This window comes from Engraulis encrasicolus, chromosome 17 (assembly GCF_034702125.1).
Source record: "Engraulis encrasicolus isolate BLACKSEA-1 chromosome 17, IST_EnEncr_1.0, whole genome shotgun sequence".
NCBI classification, from domain to species: domain Eukaryota; kingdom Metazoa; phylum Chordata; class Actinopteri; order Clupeiformes; family Engraulidae; genus Engraulis; species Engraulis encrasicolus.
This window is the reverse complement of record NC_085873.1, coordinates 26,720,402-26,743,188: the sequence shown is the minus strand read 5'-3', so window position 1 is coordinate 26,743,188 and position 22,787 is coordinate 26,720,402. Positions and strand designations below refer to the sequence as shown.

General features: G+C 41.1%; 1 protein-coding gene across 1 annotated transcript; it reads left to right on the top strand.

The window, feature by feature from the left end:
- Positions 1–3,585: 3,585 nt before the first annotated feature.
- Positions 3,586–22,366, top strand: si:ch211-214e3.5 (mucin-2). The gene is made up of 2 exons (XM_063222107.1): positions 3,586–3,856; positions 14,218–22,366. Exon 2 carries the CDS (start codon positions 14,230–14,232, stop codon positions 20,023–20,025), a length of 5,796 nt encoding a protein of 1,931 aa, XP_063078177.1. The 5' UTR covers positions 3,586–3,856; positions 14,218–14,229; the 3' UTR covers positions 20,026–22,366.
- Positions 22,367–22,787: the final 421 nt, after the last annotated feature.

The following is a 22,787-nucleotide window of genomic DNA, read 5'->3' as shown; positions in this document are numbered from 1 at the left end:
CATGAAAGTTTACAAAGTAATAAACAAATATTTTCTAGTATGGTCCAAGTAGAGTCATTTTTGCAGCTAAAAATGGCTATTTTTGGAAATTCAAAATGGCGGACCATGGGGAAGATCCCCCTTTTCATGTATGAAAAGTGCAATTTTTCCAGTCATAATGAATAGTTAGAATTTGATGCTGGTCGTAAGTATTCATGAAAAAGGTAACATTACTGAATGGGCAGCATGAATTCTGGAAATAAACAACTAAAATTCTCACACAGTGTCCCTTTAAGTAGTTTTTAATTGTATGGTGAATTGTGTGCTGGAAGGGTCCATCTGAAGTGTAGTTTAACTCCTAGGCTATTGGAAAAGAGGATTCCCCAAAACGACTGTGCATAATATGCAGTGTATGCGCAGTGAATCCATACTTGCGTGACCATCAGCACACCAAAATATTTGTTTAGGGGGTGCTTAGTTCACTGCATCAATCCAGCTATTTTCAGAGCATGATATCTTAAAAAAAATAAAAAATAAGTGCAAACCCTTTCTGGAACTGCTTGTTGCCAAATTCATTTGGGACACTTGCTGAAAATAATGACGTTTAAATGCATACAACTATATGTAAGGAATAACGGACGACGAGGTGTAGTGTTATCAAGGGAAATAATGGACGAGGCGAAGCGTTCTAACAGCCGACAGTTTTGGATGGGCCCAGGACAAAGTTACCTGAAAGGGCCCCCATCAAATACACAATGTAATGAGAATCCAATTCTGTGCCCCCTCTGTCCCTGGGCCCAGGAAAACTGTCCCCTTTGTGTCCCTCTGTTGGCTTCCCTGTATATATGGGTAGGAACAACTGGTCTTTTAAAGGGACAGTTTGGTCAATTTCAACATGCAGTTGTATTGCTCATGCTACCCTTGACTTGTCAGTACCTGGTGATGCCACATTTTTCGGCTCAGCCCTTTCCGAGATATGAGCAATTCTAATGGGGGCAGCGTTTGTTTACATTTTAAAAAAATGAAACCTAGGCCAACTCCAAATATTTTCCCAAAAGGAACTGCTGTTTGCTAGTTGTCTGCTGATGTTTTATAACCTTTTGGATGTTTTTGGGAATAAATAAAAATGTTTTTTTTTTTAATGTAAACAAAGAGCTGCCCCCATTACAATGACCAGGATCTCGGAAACGGCTGAAGAAGAAGAAGAAAAAATCTCAGGCACTGACAAGTCCAGGGTAGTGTGAGCATTACAACTGCTTGTTGAAATTGACCAAACTGTCCCTTTAACCAATTCTGGTTCTGCCTTTACAAAATTGCAAAACAAAACATCCTAGCTGATTTTGTTAGAGTGCTGGTTTAGAAAATGTGTCAACATTTGCGACTTGAAATCAGAATGATATGGCTATATACAGTCATGTTTTGAGACAGATCTAGAAAGGTAAACAGGGTATTTCCTGGTACTTGCTGAAAGGGGGCTGTGCAAAAACGCCTGAGTTCCAGTCCAGCCTTGCTCGGAAAAATAGCATAAAAGTATCTACTATTTAAAAGATTTAATTATTTCAAACGAGAAGAAGCATATGGAAGGGCCCGGGAGATCAGCTTGACGGGTCTGGCATAGGCCTACATCAGGGCTTGACATTAACTTTTTCACCCACCGGCCACTGTGGCTAGTGGTTTTCCCGAGTCACTAGCCATTCAGGTATTCCACTAGCCACTTATTTTCTATCGTTTTTTTCCCCCTTTATCATGATATGTGTACGTCTAACCTCAGAAGATGAGGTGCTAAAGCAAGATGAGTGTACATGGAAGTATATCAAGCAAATAGAAACTGAGTTACTGAGCTTTTACAAACAATTGATACACAATGGGCAAACAGCAGCATAAAGGCTATGATGCATATGTTATCAAGCAATATAAACTGCCAGCCAAATTGGCTAGTGACACTGAAAGTACTACTAGCCACAGCCAAGTTTCACCAGCATTTGGCCGGTTGGCTAGTGCCAGTGTCAAGCCCTGGCCTACATACAAAACAGGCAAAAAAAGAAGGCCATGTTGCAGTGCCTTAATTTCACATGTTGATGTAAAAATAGATGTGCAATGTTAAATATATGCTAGCACCACAATCATATGTGCAGATGTGGCAGCCGTTACCCTAAGTTTCCCCTTGTGGGATCAATAAATAAACATAAGTCTATATAGCCTGAATATCGGTATGAAAATATCAATATCGATAGTTTTATCAGATAAACCAAACAATTGGATTTTCAGATGTTGTATGTACGTAGCTGTTGCCCTCCTGTGTTCCTGAATTTTATTTTCCACAGTCCATTTGTAAATTATATGTGTTTTTGTCATGTAACATATCTGCAGCATTGCATGCCTTTATTTTCTCACTGCACCAACACTTGTTGTCCGGTCAGAGACTCTTGCACTAGGCCCAGTGTTGGACAAGTTACTCAAAAACTGTCATGCATTACTGATTACATGTTACTGTCTTTTCAAAATAATCCCTTACACTACAATATTACTATAATGCCCTATAATGCCTTACATTACTTCATTACAGTGAAAAGTAATGCATTACAGTAATTAATACTTTTGTAATGCATTACTGCCCAACACTAACTAAGCCTACATGCCTTTATGAGTTTTTCGTCTGAATAATAATAACGAAAAACTCAGCTAGAATATGCTAGTAGTAACACATGTGTCATAGGCCTACATGTTACATAGGCCAAACATAGCCTAATCTGCCTGAGCTGATAAAGGAAAACTGCACCAAACGTCCTATGGCAGGGATCCGGAAAAGAAAACAGATCATATTTCACGCAGCTGATCATTGTTTTCTTTTCTTTTTTTTTCTTACAAAAAAAGTTAGAGGAAGTTACATAATTGAATAGCCTATGTCCAAGCAATCCAGCACACTGTAAATTGGCCAAGTGAAAAACACAAACCACAATAAACGCCTCATTTCCAAAGGTCATAGTGACCTTTCACCCCTTTTATCCCATAGAAAGAGCTGAGTAGGCAAATCATATGGGTGCGGTTTGCGTTATTTTTTCCTCCCATTCTGAGGATATGCCCTCTGTTTGCTCAGAATTCTACATCTGTGCCCTTGAGATGGCTACAAATGTAGCTGTTGAGTCGTCCAACTTCCTGTTTTTCAAGCTGCACAGTGCATAGCCTACACGCGGCCATGTTTGCAACGTGACTTTGTAGCCTACAGCCTACGTTTTTTTTTTTTTGATAGGCGGCATCGCTGACACAACACGCTTGTTATACAACTGCTATCTGAGACAGCAAACAAAGAGTGGTGTTCAATATACACATAACCCACATTTCCTGTTAAATACGTGCATAACAATGCCTGCAACAGTGTTTCGAAATATGACGAATATTCTAGTTATTTATAGTGTTCCATGATCTCACTAAACTAACCCCACAGACACGAGTCATCTTTGGTTGACTCTGAAATAAATGGCGCGCGCCTGATCTGTAATGGCGCCTCTGATATCAAGTGAAACTGCGCATTGAGAAACCCTAGGTCCATGAGCTAATAGTGTTGTTATAAACGTTGCTAATACATTGGTCTATTTTAAGATGAGGGGCGTGTATGACATGTTTGTGTCTAACCAACGTTAGCAAGTAAGTGGTATAGATTTTCAAATTCCTGGAGCAAGGGGGTTTATGTTTAATATCATCATGCTTTCATGCAAACGTTTTACAAAGGGCGTATGGGCAATGATTCTTTCAGGTAATCCATATTCATCCGCTTTAGCTAGTTGCTTCACCACCAACACGCAGCACTCAAACTGTTACCCGGATGGAACTGTCATGGCCGCCGTCACTGACCTGCGAGACTAAAGAGAAAAGAAAGGTAAATTATTCTCAACCTTGCGATTTCGTAAAGATAATTGTAGGAATACATTGTTCAAGCAGAATACCATAATGTTGCATTGGTTAACTATAAAAATCCGCTGGCATTTTGTCAGTTTAGGGTTTTTAATCGTATTTAATTCTCTAGCGTGGGTGGGGGCTACTCGCTTTATTTTGTTCATTAAATATAGCCGGGTTATCGGCGTTGAAGCCTGTGGCAACTCTTCCACTATAACTATATCGTTGACTGCTCGGTAAAGTCGGGAGGTGTCTGAATGCTGTTATTTCAAGTACAAGATGGCCGTAATAGTTGTGCGGTGCAGTTGGGTATTGTTTTTTAGGCTACACTGTGTCGCTTAAAGTTGGTGAATGTCAATTGAAATACTTCTCTTAACTGCCGGTTGGCTGAACGCGCCGTTCTAATAACGGTTGTACGAAATACTAAGTTATTACCGTGTCTGGTTAAGCTACTCTACTCGTGAAATCCCCGGTGCAGCGCTTCGCTCCCCTACTAGAGGATGCACATTTCAACTTGTCAAAAGTCATCACAAGTGACAGTAATTTGGACTAGGCTACGCGTTCTCCTCAGAGTCACTCGAAGTGCGGGCCAAACCGTAGGCCTAGCTCTTCCACGAACACTTGATGACAATGCCAATATGGAAACGGCAACACTGTTTGATGTTTGTGAAATAGGAACCACATTAAAAGCTAGTTGCGATTTTGTTTTCATAGCCGGCCCTTGTGCTGCTTGGCTTAATTCGCGTCTTCGTCTATTGACCAGCTGCCTAGGCATTCAACTGCTGATTCAATACACACACACACACACACACACACACACACACACACACACACACACACACACACACACACACACACACACACACACACTGACTTAACTTTGTGATGTGGACTACAAGAAGGCACAGATTATGAGATGAGTCTTCCATAAGAATTCTGGTCTTCCATAAGAATTCTATTAAATGGGCAGTCGTGGGTAAGCAGTTAGGGCGTCAGACTTGTAGCCAAAAGGTTGCCGGTTCGACTCCCAACCCGCCAGGTTGGTGGGAGGAGTAACTTAATTAACCAGTGCTCTACCCCATCCTCCTCCATGACTGAGGTACCCTGAGCATGGTAGGCCTACTGTCCCGCTGCACTGCTCCCTTGGGGCGCCATTGAGGGCTGCCCCTTGCACAGGTGAGGCATAAATGCAGTTTCGTTGTGTGCAGTGTTCACCTGTGTGCCGTGCAGTGCTGTGTAATGGCAATGGGAGTTGGAGTTTCCCAATGGGCTTTCTTCACTTGATTGGCCTGATTTCCCTCCTAACCAAAATGATGAATTATGGTTAGTTATCAAACTCCCTGTAGGCCTAAAGTGTTGTAACTACTCTGTCAACTTTATTTCATTATTTCATTTTGAATCTGACACCACAAAAGAAAGAGCCAACTATAAATATTAGCGCAGCTGCGGGTTTAGGCCTACCTGATGGATCCCATGTTCACAAAATCTCAGAGTTATTTTGTAACCGTGTATGTTTTGGACTGCGGACCACAATGTTTGATAAACATGGGTCATTTCACGTCAGACACTTTGGGACCCTACCGACACAGATTTCAATCATACTTGATGTGCCTGTTCAGTAGCAAGGTAGCACCCAAGAACTGCATTTGTGTGAATCTGACACCAATATTAAGGGAGAAACAGGCTAGCAAAGGTTTACATATGGGGGTAGAACACTATACATTCAGCCTTGATTATATCAGTCAGTAAAAATTAAAAATTGAATATCAAAAAAACATTTAAAGAAGGAAAAAGGGATTTAAGTGTGCAGACATTTTTCTTTCACAGTTTTTGTTTTGCACCTTTTAGTCACTTAAGTGCTGTCTAATTTGTTTTAATACAGTTCTGTCAGAACCACTCTAGTCAAAAATGAGACGGGAAACAGATACATTTTGGAAGCTTTATTTCTCAATACAGACATTTGTATTTGGCAGTATGGCTCTGTTAGGAGGAAGTTCCCCGGCTTCTCCATGAGCTCCATGGAAGCCAAGACAGGGAACAGCAGCTTCCTCAGGTGGAGTGCCTTCCATTTAGCTGGAAAGGCAACATACCCCCTAGAACAGAGCAAGCAACAATGACAACAGTATGACATTGTTTGGCAATGATTAGTCTGGTGGAGCAGGGGAGGTGGTGGATGCAAATCAAGCAGCTAAAAGCAATGACAGGAACACAAATTCGGTAGTTTAAATTAGGGGTCGACCGATACAGGTTTTTTAATGACTGATGCGATACAGATTTTTTTTCATCACCCTTGACCGATACCCGATATCCGATACCCGATATTTGGGGCCGATATGGGTAAAAAAAAAAAGTTAAAAAATGACACATTTTCCAGGTCTCAAGTTAAAAATAAACATTCCTTTAACATTATCAAATTGAGGTAGAACTTGTAACATTTAAACACCCACTCTAACAATCAAGTAATGTCTAACAATCAAGTAATAAAAAAATGACGTGTCTTGGTGCTTAAAAAAAAAACCCTGAATGACATAAAATAATAAATATTGCGTATCGGCCAAAATCACAGGCGTATCGGCCGATACCGATACACTTAAAATATGCAAATATCGGCCCGATACCGATATAAATATCGGTCTATCCATAGCTTAAATAAAGCTCGCCAAAGGTCAGCATCCAATTGCGAGCAGCAGCTGTTTAACCAAAGAGCAGCTAATTCGTGGAGCTGTATGGTTTGGGTCGCATCAGCCAATAGGCAAAAATGTGTACTTTGACTACGTGGTCTGACAGAACTATGGCAGGTTGCTCGATTTACTGCAAATTGCAATATTGATCGTAAGGCTTTGTTACAAAAGAAATGAGGTGTTATGAAGACCATTTTCAGTCTAAACTCAATTTTGCCAAAAATGTGTATAGTTGCTGAACTTTTGCCTTTTGTAGGGCAGTGTGAACCCCAAGCTGACCCTTGATCCTTTACATAAGTGGCATCTGTGCTGTGGCTACATCACGTGTAGGAAATGAATGATTGCGTGAGAGGTGAAAATGGTAGATTGGGGCCTTACTAACAGGCATGTCCTCTGTGAAGATGTGATAACATTTTTACCCAAGCCTTTTGGTTGCGATGTGGGTTAAACTCTGTACACACACAGTATTTGGGAGAAACCTGTATGTCCCTTGTTGTCAACTTTCACCCTTCCTGTGAATGAATTAGTGCAGTAAATTAAATGTATTTTGTTATCACTTTATTTTACAGCCCACCTTACACCAGTTTGGTACTGTGTAATGTAATAAAGTGTGTAACAGCATGTAATTACAATGTACCTAATATTAAACCTGAGGTACATTGTAAGTACACAATACTATATTGCTGTTACATACTTTGATACACTTGAGAAAACATTTGTACCCCATTTGCAAATTTTATAAATTAAGCTTAAACTAGGCCCAAACTGTATGGCCATACATTACGCCTGTGTAACTAACAGTATGTTAGTTCAAGGGTATAGTTCAAGTTCACTTGTAATTAGCGACCGAAAGGTATACAAACAAGAATTTCAGGTTATCAACATATTATGTTTGTTTGCACAAACCTTTTTATATTATATTAATACCATACCTAGTATATTTGAATGTCTGTCTTTACCATGTTTTTTTTTTTTTTAATCCCGTTTCTACCCCTAATAAGATATCTTTCTGAAAATCCATTAATTGTCCAGATGTAAGTTACTGTATATATATACTGTTTGATGTAGGTCAACACATCCGATTTCCCAAACGTTTTTCAGCCTGCATTCTACAGAGGCAGTGCAGTGGCCGAGAGAAGCTTCATTTGACCCTTTTTACTTGAGCATTGATGGAGTCCTATGAATTAGCATTACATTTTGTGCCTTTATCACATCATACGAGGACTTCATCGTGTTGCATTTCTGTGTGGTAGGGTACTGCCTACATTATTTGGCCTGGAGTATTTTTAAGGGCTTACAAAATCAACTGTTATGTAACCAACACTCAGTGGCTCTGAAGCCTCGAGCTGTAGTCTAAATGTAAGCGGTTGATCTAGACAGATGTTATAGATGCCGACCTCTCCACCCTCGTCCCATGCAGCGACAGTTTAAAAAAAAAGTGAGTTATCGATGTACTGACATTTAGCTTAACAGGAAGTGTGTATCACACCTGATCTCATCCTCATTGTAAAAGGCATTGTAGTATCTAGGCTTGCAACCATGTTTGGACATGCTGGAGTAAATAAATAATAGCCTGCAAAATTGAAAAATGCGTGTGGAAAGTCCAGAGAAATTGAATGAGCAAAGCTGCCACAACTGCAACAGGTGACCTGGAGTATTACGTTAGCCCATAGCCTTGTTGCCAGGTGTAGTGGCTATTTTGTTCTTCCTAAGATGACTTAAGATTACTAGCCTTTGTTGTTTGTTTGGGTTTATGAATTGAATAGGTGCTGCTTTTGTTGTCCTTTCTAGGCATGCATACAAGCATAGGCACACACACACACACACACACACACACACACACTAGAGGATGGCATTTTTCAGGAATTCCCGCGGGATGGGAGTCAAAATTTTAAAAATGAACTAGATCTGGCAGGAGCGGGAATAAAGATGAATGGGAGCGGGCAGGAGCGGGAATATAAATTGACAGGAGTGGGAATAACGCTTATTTTTTCTTTTAAAAAATAAACCAAAAAAGCCTTGCTTTTTGACAAAACAGGATTGGGGGTTGATTTTGAGTGGGAGTGGGCAGGATTGGGAGACATTCTTTTCAGAGATTTGTTTCTATTACTCCAATTCAGTTTGGGACGGGATGGGATTTTTTTTCTGGGACTGGGATGGGACTGGATTGAAAATCCTGTGTCATGCTCTAACACACACACACACACACACACACACACACACACACACACACACACACACACACACACACACACACACACACACACACACACACAGTTCATCTGGTAAAGTATTTCCTGTAGCCATAGCTTCCTTCATGTCATACCTTAACCGCACAGTTTCTAATGTTTCTGTTATAGCTGCTGTTTTTGCTCAAGTTGCCTCTAGTGTAGTGGTGCGCTTTGTGATCTCTCTCTCTCTCTCTCTCTCTCTCTCTCTCTCTCTCTCTCTCTCTCTCTCTCTCTCTCGTCTTGTTGTGCAATAACAAATGTTTGGGACTTCGGACATATTCCCATCCAAAAGTCCTATGATAGTTGTGTAATATGACTGGATGTCTAATGTTGCATCACAAACTCTAAAGCTGTTTTTCATATTTTGGCCTTTAAGGTTTCGTGTACAGAGCTGTGTTCCATTGCTTTGGCAATTGTGTGGTTCTGTACAATCATTTCCCACCAACACATTGCCTTTTTTCAAGCTCCCATAATTTTTCAGAAACTGCATCAGTGTTTCCCATACATTGAGGAAACTATGGCGGCCCGCCATAGTTTAAATTTGGCCGCCATAGTTTCCGAAAATGTAAAAAAAAAAAAAAAAATGTTTTTTTTTTTTTTTTACTTTTCTCTTTTTTAACGATTTCCGTTTTTGTTAATGAATTACGATTTCCTTCGCATTTTCCTCCTGGAGTAAATACATCCTATAGAGAACACCACAACTGCTTGAAAGACAGAGGGATCAAAAGCCTAGTCAAGTTGTTGTAGTTAACTTGGGTTTGGGAGTAATCAAAAAAACCTTCAGAGAAGGGACAGTTGGGATGAGTTTACTAACACTCCCCAGGCTTTGTTTTACAGTTGTAATGAGTTAGGTGACAGTAATTAGATAGGTGACATAAATGTGTAATATGTTGTTCAGCCCTTTTAATGGGAGGAATTTTGAAAAACTGGCCCTGTTACCAGCACCACTCATGTAATAATAATGATAATTTCATGATACTCAAAGTCTCTTGAATGTGTACGCCTATGTGTGTGTGGGGAAAGGGCATAGCCTACCCTCTTAGACCCTTTTTGTCTATGCGTTAACAATTTCACAGTGCTCTTAAATTCTTATCTCTGCTCCTATTTTGTTTTATTATTTTTTTCATTGCATAGACCCCTGCATGAGGGACGAATGAAACTGAATGAAACACAAATGATTCACTGTACTGCATTTTTATTTTATTTATAATACTAGAAATGCACCCAGAGTGTGCAGACCTCCGCCAAGGAAGTTAAGTTTGTTTTATACAGTGGGATATTTGTGTCATTTATGCAGGTGTGTTCAGAGAATTAAACAGTCAAGTTGTAACTAGATTATCTGTATTTTTTATAATTACCATGTCCTTGATTAACTGTGGTCTGTTTTGTTCACCTGTGTGATTGTGGTATTGGCAAAGTGCTACATGCTATATTGTGAACTGTCCTATAAATGCACTTAGGCCTATTGAAGGTCAGAAGTTGCTGGTCACATTGTTATAAACAGTTTTGATGATTGGCAGCATGCCCTTATTACCATTTAAAATTTCACAGCTATTTCATATCACACTTTAAAGACTAAGTGGAATTATACCAATTGTATCAGCCTAATCTAGCCTTGTGCTTACTACAAGATAAAAATCAACCTGCTTTGAAAACTTGTGATCACACGACTGTAGGCCTATGATTAGTGAAGGGAATGTAATGATTTTGACCAACAAAACTGAAACAACCACAGACAAACGTATGGTTAGGCCTGTTTTTTGCCTACGATGGTATGCATTATTCTCATGGGCCACTGGTTGGCCTTAGCGCTGTCGGCTGAAGCGTGAAGCGGCATTTCCTTCTAGGTAAATCACTATCACCGTTGTTAATCAGTCTAGGCATTGCTGTCGGGCTTTGTGGTCCATCTCGCAACTGGGGATAAATTGAGTGAAGTGTAATGCATTTGACCAGCATTGTGAACTTGCACAGCCACAAATTCCATATTGTTTTGCCGATGGTAGCCTACCTAATTAATTCGACATTATTGTCAACCGAAATGATCTGCGGTGGTCCCTGTCCATCTCACAGCAGTGCACTTCCTTCACACATATTTTAGGCAGGCAGCGGTAATTCATTTCACAGGACTGTTTGTTAACTTCAACGAGGGTGTAGCCAAAAGGGTGCCTGCTGATGAGCATTTTTTTTAGGTTGATAGCAATGGTTTTGGAGCTGGCGTCAAAGGAGACAGTCCTTTTCCTTATTGCTTTGGCGGCACACCCGATTGGAATATTCGCCGGTGCTCGGCCATTATGCAGACTGTCGGGCTTTCTGATCCTGGTCCATAGAGGTAGAAAATAACACTAGAGAGGACCCCGCCCCCCCTTTTACGGCAATCTGTAGCGGCCATTATCTGGAGGTAGATCAGAGAAATGGAAATTAACGGAGAACGAGGCTCACCTCTGTCAAAAATGGCTTAATCATGTGAAAATGTCCATCAACACACTATACAAGGACAGTAGTTGAAGTGTGTTGCTAACTATGTTCATAAAATATATTATTTGATTTTTAAATGTATTTTATCGACTCATATGATTTCAGTAGATATGTAGCCTGACATTTCAAATCTGGTCTTTGATTAAAGTGTTACTTTATATTTACACAGTTTTAGTTAATTTCTTGACAGGGGTGGGCGTGTTCTCCATTGACTTGCATTGCCTGAAAGTACCTACACTACCTACGGAAGTTGGGAAGCTCCAGCTGCCATTTCCCAGTGCTGTCGCAAATTCCTGTGTCCTCTCTAGTGTTATTTTCTACCTCTATGTCCTGGTCCATCTCGCAAACAACTTGGGGTTAACTTTAAATGTAACGAAGGGGATGTAATGAATTTTACCAGCATTGTGAACATAGCCATAAATTATTTTGGCAACGGTAGCCTATTCGACAGCATTGCGAACCTCAGTCACAGTCCACAACAGCATTGTGAACTTAGGCCTACACAATCACATTCCATATTTTTGACAACGTAGCCTACTTAATTCGACAGCATTGTGAACCTAAACGATCTGCGGGGGTGGTCACTGTCCATCTCGCAACAGCAATGATAACATATGGGCCAACACAATCACAAATTCCATATTTTTGGCAGCGGTGGTAATTAATTTGACAGGATTGTTTCCTGCATGCGGATGAACAACTTTTTAGGTGAAATCAAATGCACTTTGTGTTGGAGCTGGCGCGGCAAAGGAGACTCTCTCCCTGTTCCTTATTGTTGCTCAGAAAGGCGCAGGCACGCCGGTGCTCAGTAGCCAGGCTGCGCCCTCCTAGTGACGCAACACCTTCGGCGGCAAGTCTATGATAATCAGGCAAGGTGCTTAGTGCTCACCGTGCGCACCTTGTGGCAGGCAGTGAAATAGCAGCGCACGAACGAACGAACGAACAAACACAGACAATACACAAACCCAGGCGATCACATAACCTCCTTGGCGGAGGTAATAAATGACAATGTACTACTATTATACATGTCATGGGTAAAATCGTACAGCCTTAAGCTTACTTCTCAAAATATAAATGGCTGAAATGTAGGCCTATGCCTAGTTTCTCCATGCGCCAATGTCATACTGTACTCATTGTTTTGCCATTTTGCATTTACGCTGCGTGAATCCCGGCTGCCCCCATAGTTTACAAAATTTCTGTGGGAAACACTGTGCATGCTTTAGACTTCTACCTTAGACTTGCAATGCCATAGGCTACACATTTGGCTGATTTGTTTGTTGTGGTCACAACATAGGCCTATGTCGGTCTCTGATTTCTTCTACTCATTCTATTTCATCATCACAGTGCTTGTGTTTCCAGACATTGTTTTAGGTTTTATGCAGACTCCATATCAAAATGTTATGCAGTCTTGTAGGACTTTTTCATGTTATCCGACTTCTTTTGAGTAATAACAGTTTGTTCTTGTGCTTGGCCCAGATAAAGACATGACAGACTATCTGCTGCTCTTTTGTGTCTGCACTCAAATGCAAGGTATCGCCTTAATGTCACAAAATACATTCAAGTAAGATTTACGTGCTTGCTGTTCAGTAAAGGGTTTTTGTCATTGTACCATTCTTCACGGCAGCTCAAAATCAAACATGCATTAAAAGTGCTTTTGAGGCAAAAAAAAAGTTTGTACAATACACAAAGATTATTTTAAGTAACATTTAAGCTTAGGTCATTCAACTGTTTTTTTTTAGAGTGTTTTCTTTTGCTTTCTGAAGTTCTGAAGTTTCTATTGGTCAAAGATTTTGCTATTGACTATTAATATTTTATAATGTCATGAACTGTCATGCATATTTTGGAATACCTTTTCATAGTTATTCTTATGTATGGGTGGTTGACGTTTAAGGGCGTAACGCCAAATTTTTGAAAAAGTTTTTCCAATTCCGGAAAAAAATTGGAAAAAAAATAAAGCACTTAGTGGTCCGTGGAGTTATTAATTTATAATTATTAAATCCTTATTTTTGCCATTTTTGGGAAAATGTGTCCTGCATCAACACATTGCATAGGCATGTCACACCGCAGGAAAAGGAAGTCACACCACAGGAAATTCACTGCATTATGGCCATTTTAATCCTTTTGTATACATGACTGACATCTGAGCTCATGCTAACTTGATAATGATATTGTGTTTAATCTTAATGTGTTTTCATTTAAGCTTATAAAAAAAGTTTTTTTCCTTCTATAAGAGCAGTCACGCCACAGGACACCATAAAATGAACCTAAGCATTGCGTGACAGAAACATTGCAATATGAAGACATATTAAGAGTTTAATAGTCACCATAAACTTCCACAGCACTACTGACTGGTTAGGAGCCAGTCTTTAAGACCCTTGTAGTTGGCCTTGCAGCTGCCCATTCACAAACATTGACATACATGTCACCCCACAGGACGCAATTTGTGCTACGAAATTGAACTTGTAGTTAATATTACTGTCTTGAGTTTTTTTCACATTCACATATCTTAATATAAAGTTAATATTTATGTAATCATGCCAAATGCTTCATACATTAATCAAAATGTTGTTGGGTAATTTATATATATATTATATTACAGGTTTCATTAATGTTACAGTCACACCGCAGGATATTTGACATATAAACCTTTACATAAATCTTAACAAAAATGTTTCTTCTCATCTAAGACTAATATGAAACATAACGTACCACATCTTCTTTCATTGACATTTGTTTTTAAAAGGAAAAATAACAGTTTTGTAGGTTTTTAACCAATGTTACGGAAAAACAAGGCGTCACGTCTCCCACCTGTATGTTTTCATAATGTCATGAATTAGAATTCATGAATAGTTCATTCATTTTGAAAACATTAGTATGAATACCAGTAGGTATTCCAAAATGCTCATCTTGGGCAGTTTAGCTAAAGACATTTCTTTGTTTCTTTTTGTCTTTTTCAGTAAAGTGGAAACATGGAGACTGATGTGGCGATGCTAGACGATCCACCAGGAAAAGACGAGAGCAGCAACGATACCGAAAAAGATGTAGCTGAGGCTTCGAATGACGACAAAGAGCCTCCCTTGAAGGAGACCTTTGAACAGCTTCCATATGGACAATGCAGCTATCAGAGTGATCAAGATGAAGTCTTTGCTGCTGAAGAAGTAGTCATTGATGACTGCCAGCCAGGTGGGAAAGCCTCCAAGAAGTCACCATGGAAGATGCAGCAAGGGGCTATTTTCTCTGGGAAGATTCTCAGCTTCTGTTGTTCCGAATGCAAAACAGACACAACATACAGCCCCAATGACCTGCTAAAGCATTTTCAAGAACGTCACAAAGGCACCCTTCCCACATATCCATGCGACTTGTGCACTTTTGTCACCAACGAGTTCTCCTCCTTTCAGCGCCATCGCATTGTGCACCGGGCACCTCAGGTCACGTGTGAGATCTGCAATGACGGTGTGCAGTATTCCTTGTTATTGCTAACCAGGCACTATATACTGAGTCACAGCCAAAACGGGCACTTTAACTGCGAGAAATGTGAATTCTCCACCAGGGATGCTGGTACGTTTGTGCAACACATTCATCATCACAATGAGGGAAGGAATGCATGTGTGGAATGTCAGTATGTTAGCCCCTCAAAAAGGGAACTTCAGAGACATGTTTCAGGCCATTCTGCAACCTTCCCCTTTACTTGTCACTTTTGTGGCTACGGAGCAGCAAGGAAAGATTACCTTACAAAGCACATGGCGACAGCCCACTGCGAAGAAAAAGCCAGGTGCAAAACGGAGGACAAACCGTGTGTGACTTCCCCGACAGGCCTCAAACTTCTGTTAAAAAAAGGTCCTGTTGCAGGTGGCTCAAGAGAGCCACAGTGGATGTCAAAACTCAATAATCTACCAGGTGCAGGTCTCTTAGATCAAAACGGGAGATTTTACAATCCAGAGAAAGCATTGGAAGAAACGCAGCAGTTTCTAGAAAGAGCAGTTAGGGTCAAAAAAGAAAATAGTTTGCGGTTGAACAGTGCCGTGAAGACAGAGCCACAGTGTTCGTACCCATCCTCACCGACCATCCCCCATCCAAAACCACCAGAGACTGACACCAGCCCTGGGTCAGCACCTCTCAGTCCCAATAACAACAACAATAACGGATTAACTGTCCTCATGGTCAAAAACAAAATCTCGATTCCCCCAAATTGCACCACAAAAGTCATGGGTTTCAAAATTGTGGATGGTAAAAAACACTTAGTTCTCAAGGTCATACCCACGAAGCAAGAGTCCTGCGAGTCTCCCAGTGAGGGGTCAACTACAATAAAAGAAGTAGACTCAACTAAATATGCAGAGTTTTCTGATGACGGAGACAAATCGCATTCCCCATGTTCACTCATGTCGTCTCCTGCTGCTCTTCCTCCGTCAGATGCAGTGGAATCGGGCACATCAGGGACATTGAATGACCTTGCAAAAGCAATGAAGGTCATTGACAGTGATAATGACATCATTGATGTGTTACCAATGGAAATTGAGAGTGCGGGCGATGAAGAGCAAAATGGGAACTGTGGCAAAGCAAACCATACTTTACAGCAGGAAAATGGTTCACCCACCTCACAGTGTGAAATACCTGCGTCTCTGCTGACCAAAGAGAGGAAAACTACTGTGCAGCAGTCTATGGGAGACACACATGCTGAGAAAAGATTGTCATTTGATAGTCCCCGAAAGTCAACTGCAGAGGTGTTACGCCTGGATAAATCTTTAGATTCTAGTGTAAACGCAACCCCAACTGCACATTCCAAAGCCTCACTCTCAGATTCATCCACAGAAGGCAATACACCTTTAAAAGCATTGATGGACAGTTCTGCAACCTCACATTCTATTGCAAAGGTAACAACACCAGATCCAGTTGCAAACGCACTGTCAGATTCACCTGAGGATCTAACTATGCCTTCACATCTGACAAAAAATGATCTCTCACCTTCAAAATCAATTGAAGTGTCAGCAATGCAGTCTCCTCAGTTATCATCAGTCACAAATACACCTGCTGATGAAATCACAGACCGTGTCCCATGTTCCAGTCCTGCAGCTGATGAACCCACCCCTCCAAATAGTGACCTTATTCCTTCAGATGTAACTTTGCATGAAACGATACCTTCAAATTCTCCTCAGGTGAAAGGTGCTTTTTCAGATTTAGCTGAGGTCGAAGATACAAAAGGTTCAGGAGAGGATGAAATCACCTCAAACGACTTAGGAGAGGTCAGTCAAAGACCCCCAGAGTCAGCTTGCAATGCCTCCTGTTCAGATTTAGATAGGTCCTCCACACTGTCAGAGTCCCATGAGGAAATGGAAGTAGTTAATTCACTTGTTTCCCATCCAAGGCCCTCAGAGACAGTTAGCGATATCAGCCAATCTGTGAATTCAATGGAGAATAATAGTGCTGCTTCAGATTCAGATGACAATAGAGATGTTCCTGTAAGTTCATCAGAGTGTGCAACTTCAGATTTGAATGAGAATCCGCTGTTAGAGTCACCTGAGAACAAAGACAGATCTGAAAACATGGAAATACCTCTTAATTTTGTGGACCACAAAAACACTCCCTCTAGTTCGAATGAGGTTAGTAACTTACCTTTACACTCAATTGAGGGAGAAGACAGTCATTCAAATTGCAAAAGCCCTTCAGATAAGACAAACACAGATAATACCAGGCACATTGATATGCCTGATCTGACCTCAGCTACTTCTACTCGTATGAAAACCAGATCCTCACATCGAGTCATAACAACACTTTCAAATAAAGCCAAGAGTGTACCTGTCAATGCAAGGACTGCAGGTGTAGATGTAACTGACATTAAACATGCAGCTCAAACTTCCAAGACCGTTTCCACTCTGCCTTCCATTGTTGAGAGACTCAGAAACGCTGCTCTTAGTGCAACAGCAATTAAGCCCTCAAGTACATTAGATACTGATGTCGTCTCTGATTCTACAAAGGATGACATTGATGCAGTAAATGGAAGTCCTGTCTTTGATACTGAACCAGTGGCACTTAAAATTGCACATAACAAACCTACACTGTTACCACCAACTGACAATGCAAACTGTGTTGTCGAAAAGCCAACATCTCCAAAATGTTCTCTCACTACCAATTTAGCCCTGAGTGACTGTGCAATGTCCTGCCCCGTGCCTATCCCCAAAGATTCCAGTGACTCAGAGATGTGTCCAAATGTTAACAAACGGAATCCATTAGGTTCTGGAGGACCATTGAAAGCCAGAGGGAAATCAGACAGTACCCCTCCCTCTCATGCTAAAGACACCCAGGCCAAGAGCCCTGAAGGCAACTGCCGAGTCCACAGCAATCATGTCACTGAGAAACAGAGCTCCATTACCCCCCAAAACCACCACTCTGCCAACACCAGAACTATCCCTAAACCCTTTCAATTACCCAGTGCCCAGCACACACCTAGTGCCAAGGACTTATCTGTACAGAAACGACCTGTTCCTCCAGCAGTTGCGGAAACAGACACAGTGTTGATAGACAGTGACAGCGAAGAGTCAAGTTCCGCACTTAATTCTCCTACTCAGGAGGTCTTCAGTTTCCACAACTACTCGAAGGAAACTTCTAGCAGTTTCCCTGATTCGGTTCTGTCAAGTGAGCAGAGTGCAGGGCAGGCTCATGACACTGAGGAGGTTGATGAGGTGGAGGACTGTGGTGATTTCTCTGCTGACTGGAGGTTGACACTAGATGCCTCCCCCACTCCTCCTCAAGCAAGCTGCTGCGAAGAGGAGGAGGCTGATAAGTGTAAAACCGAGGTTCAAAGTTTAGATGACGATGACCCTCCCAACACAAGCGCAACATCACTGGAAAGAGTGTCTGATAGGGACATAGAGGTGGATGACTGCATTGCTGCCATAGACGAAACGTCTCATGCTGTGGAGAAGCAAACTAATGTGCAAAATGCTCCATCTTCGTCGTGTAAAGATAAGGAGGATGCTGCATCCGTCGGTCATAAGGGACCTGGTGTAAAAAATAATGTGGCAGTGTTGGGCAGAATACTTGAAAAGCACTCTGATGCTATTATAAACCATCAACTTGAAAAAGAAAGACTGGTAACTCCGGTTGGTCCTGCAAGTCATGTAGCTCCTGTAGCTTATGAGTCAGTGAAGAGAACAAAAACGACTCTAAAAATCCTTCAGACATCAGAGGGTAAACAGCAAATGTTTCTTCAGACTCCAGACAACCAGTACACACCTGTTAAGCTTGCAAGTGGCCCTGGTTTTAAACTCATCACCAAGTCATCATCATCCAAAATCAACGTGTCCTATGTCCAACCTGGGATTGAAAGACCAAGTAAAGCCACTGGGCTGGCCCTAACTGTAGGCAAACCTGGGGTGGGTCTTCAGGCCTCTAGTAGTGGGGATAAAGCACCTATGCCCTTTTCAGCTCTTCAATTGGGCACCACCAGCAGTGGCGGGCGTTACCTTGTTAACACTGCGTCTTTGAAGAGGCCCATCCTCCTATCTGGCGCCGTTAAGTCTCCTACAGGAGATCAGACGACAACTCGTCCACAAACTTGCTATCTGCTCCAAAGGCCACTTCCCGTTGTGCCAGGGACTTCCGGGCATGAGTCAGGTTCACAGCCACTGCAAAAGTCCCGGCCAGTATTGGCTATGCCTGTGCAACAAACCGATAAGACCAGTCCACTTCAAACAGGCCGACAAGCTTACCTGGTCAGGTACCTCTCCCCAGCAGAAAAATCTGGAGTATTGTTTGGGAATGCAGAGGGCAAAGCAGCAGGCTCAAACACACTTTTGAATGAAAGCGGAAAGAGCAGGGTGTTCCTTAAAGTCGTCAGGAGTGCCAACGGCACCAGATTTCTTTCTGGTGTGCCGGGATCCTTGGGCAAAAAGCCCATTTATTTTGCCACAGGAGGAGCACTTCAATCCCCGTGTTTTGTCATGTCCTCTAACAATTCAGTAGGCTACGTCCCAGCTGGACTGAAAGCGTCAAGTTTACAGCACGTCCCCAGCGGCCAGCAACCAGCCACATTGGCACAGTTTTTCGAGACCCAGGTGCCACAAGTGACTGTCCCAGAGGCCGATCTGATCACACATAAAGCACCACACCACGTTTCGAATCAGACTCGGCGCAAACGGAAGAAGCACAGGAAAGCCTTGTTGGATGACATGTCAGAGAGCTCCTCCAAAGCTCGTAGGCTGTCTGGCAGAACAGAGAGGGAGGAACCAAAAGAGTGGGCACCGGCATCCAAGGACGTTGAAAGGACACTCAGACTCTCCCCTTTCAGTGCATTTCAGCACATCAAATACCCCCGTCAGAACCAGCCTGTGGTCGTGCTCAACCACCCAGACGCAGACATTCCCGAAGTGGTGGGAATCATGAAGTCTGTGAACAAGTTCAAAGGCGAAGTGCTGAAAGTGGCACTGTCCGAAAGAACGGTCCAAGCCCTCTCTGAGCTAGACCTCCCTCCAGGCGACCCAGAGCTGAGACCTAACGCGGCAAAGACCTTCACACCTCATGGTAGCATGAGGGCCAGGATACTCGGGGGCAACGTCAGAGAAAGGTTCATCCTGAACCTGAAGTTGAAAAAAACAAGCAGAAACAAGTACGAGGTGGTGAGGAAGTCCTCATCCAGCAGCTCTGCAGAGCAGTCACCTACCTTTTCCTGCTGGTTCTGCGGACGCATATTCAATAACCAGGAGGACTGGATAGGCCATGGGCAGCGACATTTGATGGAGGCAACCAGAGACTGGAATAAGTTGTTCTAGAGCCCATTGATTGGGTTAAAAAGCCGTCCTTTAAGATAACTTTACTGTACAGACATTGAAGTAACTTGATTTTATTTCTTGTTTTTTGAAAGACATATTATTTTTAATCTAAAAAAGATAAAATAGTTCTCCATCCAGAAGCTTTTATTTCGTATATTGGAATAGAAAAGAGTGGTACCTAAAGCTCCTTTATTTGTATATAATCACCTGTATATTTAAAAATGGAAAAGTTTGTGTTTGTACAGATACGAACTGTGAAAACTGGACACACTGTTAATCAACAGTGCGTAAACTAAGAGATCACTGGTATAAGGAAAAGGTGCTGTCTGTCACTTTAATGCAGACTATTCACAAATTACTCAGGTGATTTCATAGTCTCTGAATGATCCAGTTTGTGTATTTGTTTTCCTATAACTGCATTAAGGACATATAAAAGTTATTGGAACAGGTTATTTAAATTTATTTTTGCCCATACAATGTTGACAGGTGAAATGACCTTAAATGTTTATATAATTTTGTTTGTCCCAACGTTTTTGGTTCTCTATTTTTAAATTAACCATATGATCATTTCAATGGTTTACTTGTCCGGATTTTATAGAGAGGAAATGACTAAGAAACTAAACACTTTTCCTGTGGAAACAGACCGTTATACACTTTTATGCCCAGAAAATATAATTTTATCAATTTTACACTGTATTTGGATATTTGCAGATTTTTTGTTTGTTGGTGCCATGCATCATATGGGCCCAGTGTCATCTAAAAGTAGCAATATAAATTTCTAGTGTTGTTTTAACCTTTTCATGTCCCTTATTTTGCTTTTAAATCACGTCTGTGTCTGTTCTTTGTTAAATGTAGAAAGCTGTTCTTATTTCCCCGTTTTTGCAAGAGGACGTGGGAGTGTAGTGTGAGTTCAAGAGAACATTCTCAGATACTTGTACAATAGACCTCGTGGAGCCCACCAAACACTAACCATAAGACTACTTTTTTAAAATCCCAGTGCCTCGAAATCATTCAGGCTGGGCTGGATGTTGATATATGATACTGTATGTTTTACCCCAGCTAAATGGATGTTGAATTCAGGTGAATGATATTCTGGCATTGTTTGAAAGTTAAGTACCACAACCCCGTAGTTACCCATAACAACTTAACTGGTTTCCTCAGTATTTGAATGCTGCACTCATCTTGATTGAATTCTGTAATTTGGTGACATGTTACAGAACAGTTAAATGGTGTGTGTGTGTGGGGGGGCTTTCTCAGGATATACCTGTTATTTCATCATTATTATTTTAACTATAACAACATCAAGGTGCTTTATTTGTTGAAGGAAAAAAACTTGTTTTTTGCTTTTGTGGTAACACTTGATTGACCCCTTAAAATAGTTTTACCATTTTTATTCACAACAAAACTTTGTTACTTGCATGTAACGCGGCAAGAATATTTCAGTTGGCGTAGCTTGCTATAGAACCCTTTCCAGAACCCTAATAATCCATGTTATAGATATGCATGATCTTGGACTTTTACAGCATTGCATAATTTGGGAAAAATTGCAGGAGTTAGGTTTTTAATTTTACACTTCCACTTAATTTGAGGGCACAAATCAATGCATACTGTATCCATAAGTTCAGTCTGCATGTGTTCACATTTTTGTGTCTTTTAATGGATACAGCTCGTGCTGTATTTTAATGTGAAAATAACAATGACCACTACCTGTTTGCAACGCCGCACGAACACATATGCTGGTGTTCTTACATGGTCTGTAATTCAAGTTGTAAGCGACCACATGAGAAATGGTTTACAGAGAAAAAAATCACCACCATGACCCATTTGTAGCAATGAATCTCAGTGCTTCTCTTTTGTTATTTATTCTTTATTTAATGTTTTTTCAAGGGGTTATTCACAATGCTTTTTTGCTCCATCTTTTCCCTCACATTTTCCGTTATCATATATGTGTTTTTGAATATGCTGACAATCACTGTATCTGACCGTTGATGTACTGTACTGTTGGCTTGCATACCTTACAGTTTTTTTCCTCCGAGATCCCCCTATTAACCCTTTTCTGATACACCCGTTCTTGGCATAGATTCCAGAAAACCAAAATGTCGAAAAGAAAAGAAATAGAGAGAAAAAAATGATAACATTTCATGTAAACATTGCTGAAATTCAGTGTGGTCTGAGAAAAGGAGTTTATTTTTGTAAACAAAGTGCCTAAAATGTGATGCACCAGGTTGACACTATTGTACTGTAGTAACTCTCCTCTTGCAGTTCTCTCCATTAAATGTAAATACTTTGAAATGTCCCAAGAAATTGTTTTACTGAGTGTTTTTTCCCCTTCAGAATGCAGTAGGCCTACATCAGTGTTTTCAAGCAGAAGTCTTGTGTTAATTCCACCTTGTGCCAACTCCACAAACTACTATTATATTTTAAATATAGGGCTACAATTGACCACCTGCTGGACACCAATGCTATGTAGTAGCATTACATGATAATATGAAACTATGAAGCCATACTTCCAAACAAATCTTACAGTAACCTAATGGGAAGGTCAAACAGACAAGACATATCTGAATACCAAATGCTACCTTAGTTCCACCCACTTGAGGGCTTTATTTAGCCTATCCAGATTCAAGCATACTTCTCTAAACCTGTAAAAATGTGAAACTATTCCACAAACCCTGGTTGAATTAAATGAGTAAATGTGACACACAGGGACAGGTATGGGAATCACCATGGTAATGGTATGAAGTGCTGAATGTATTTCCAGG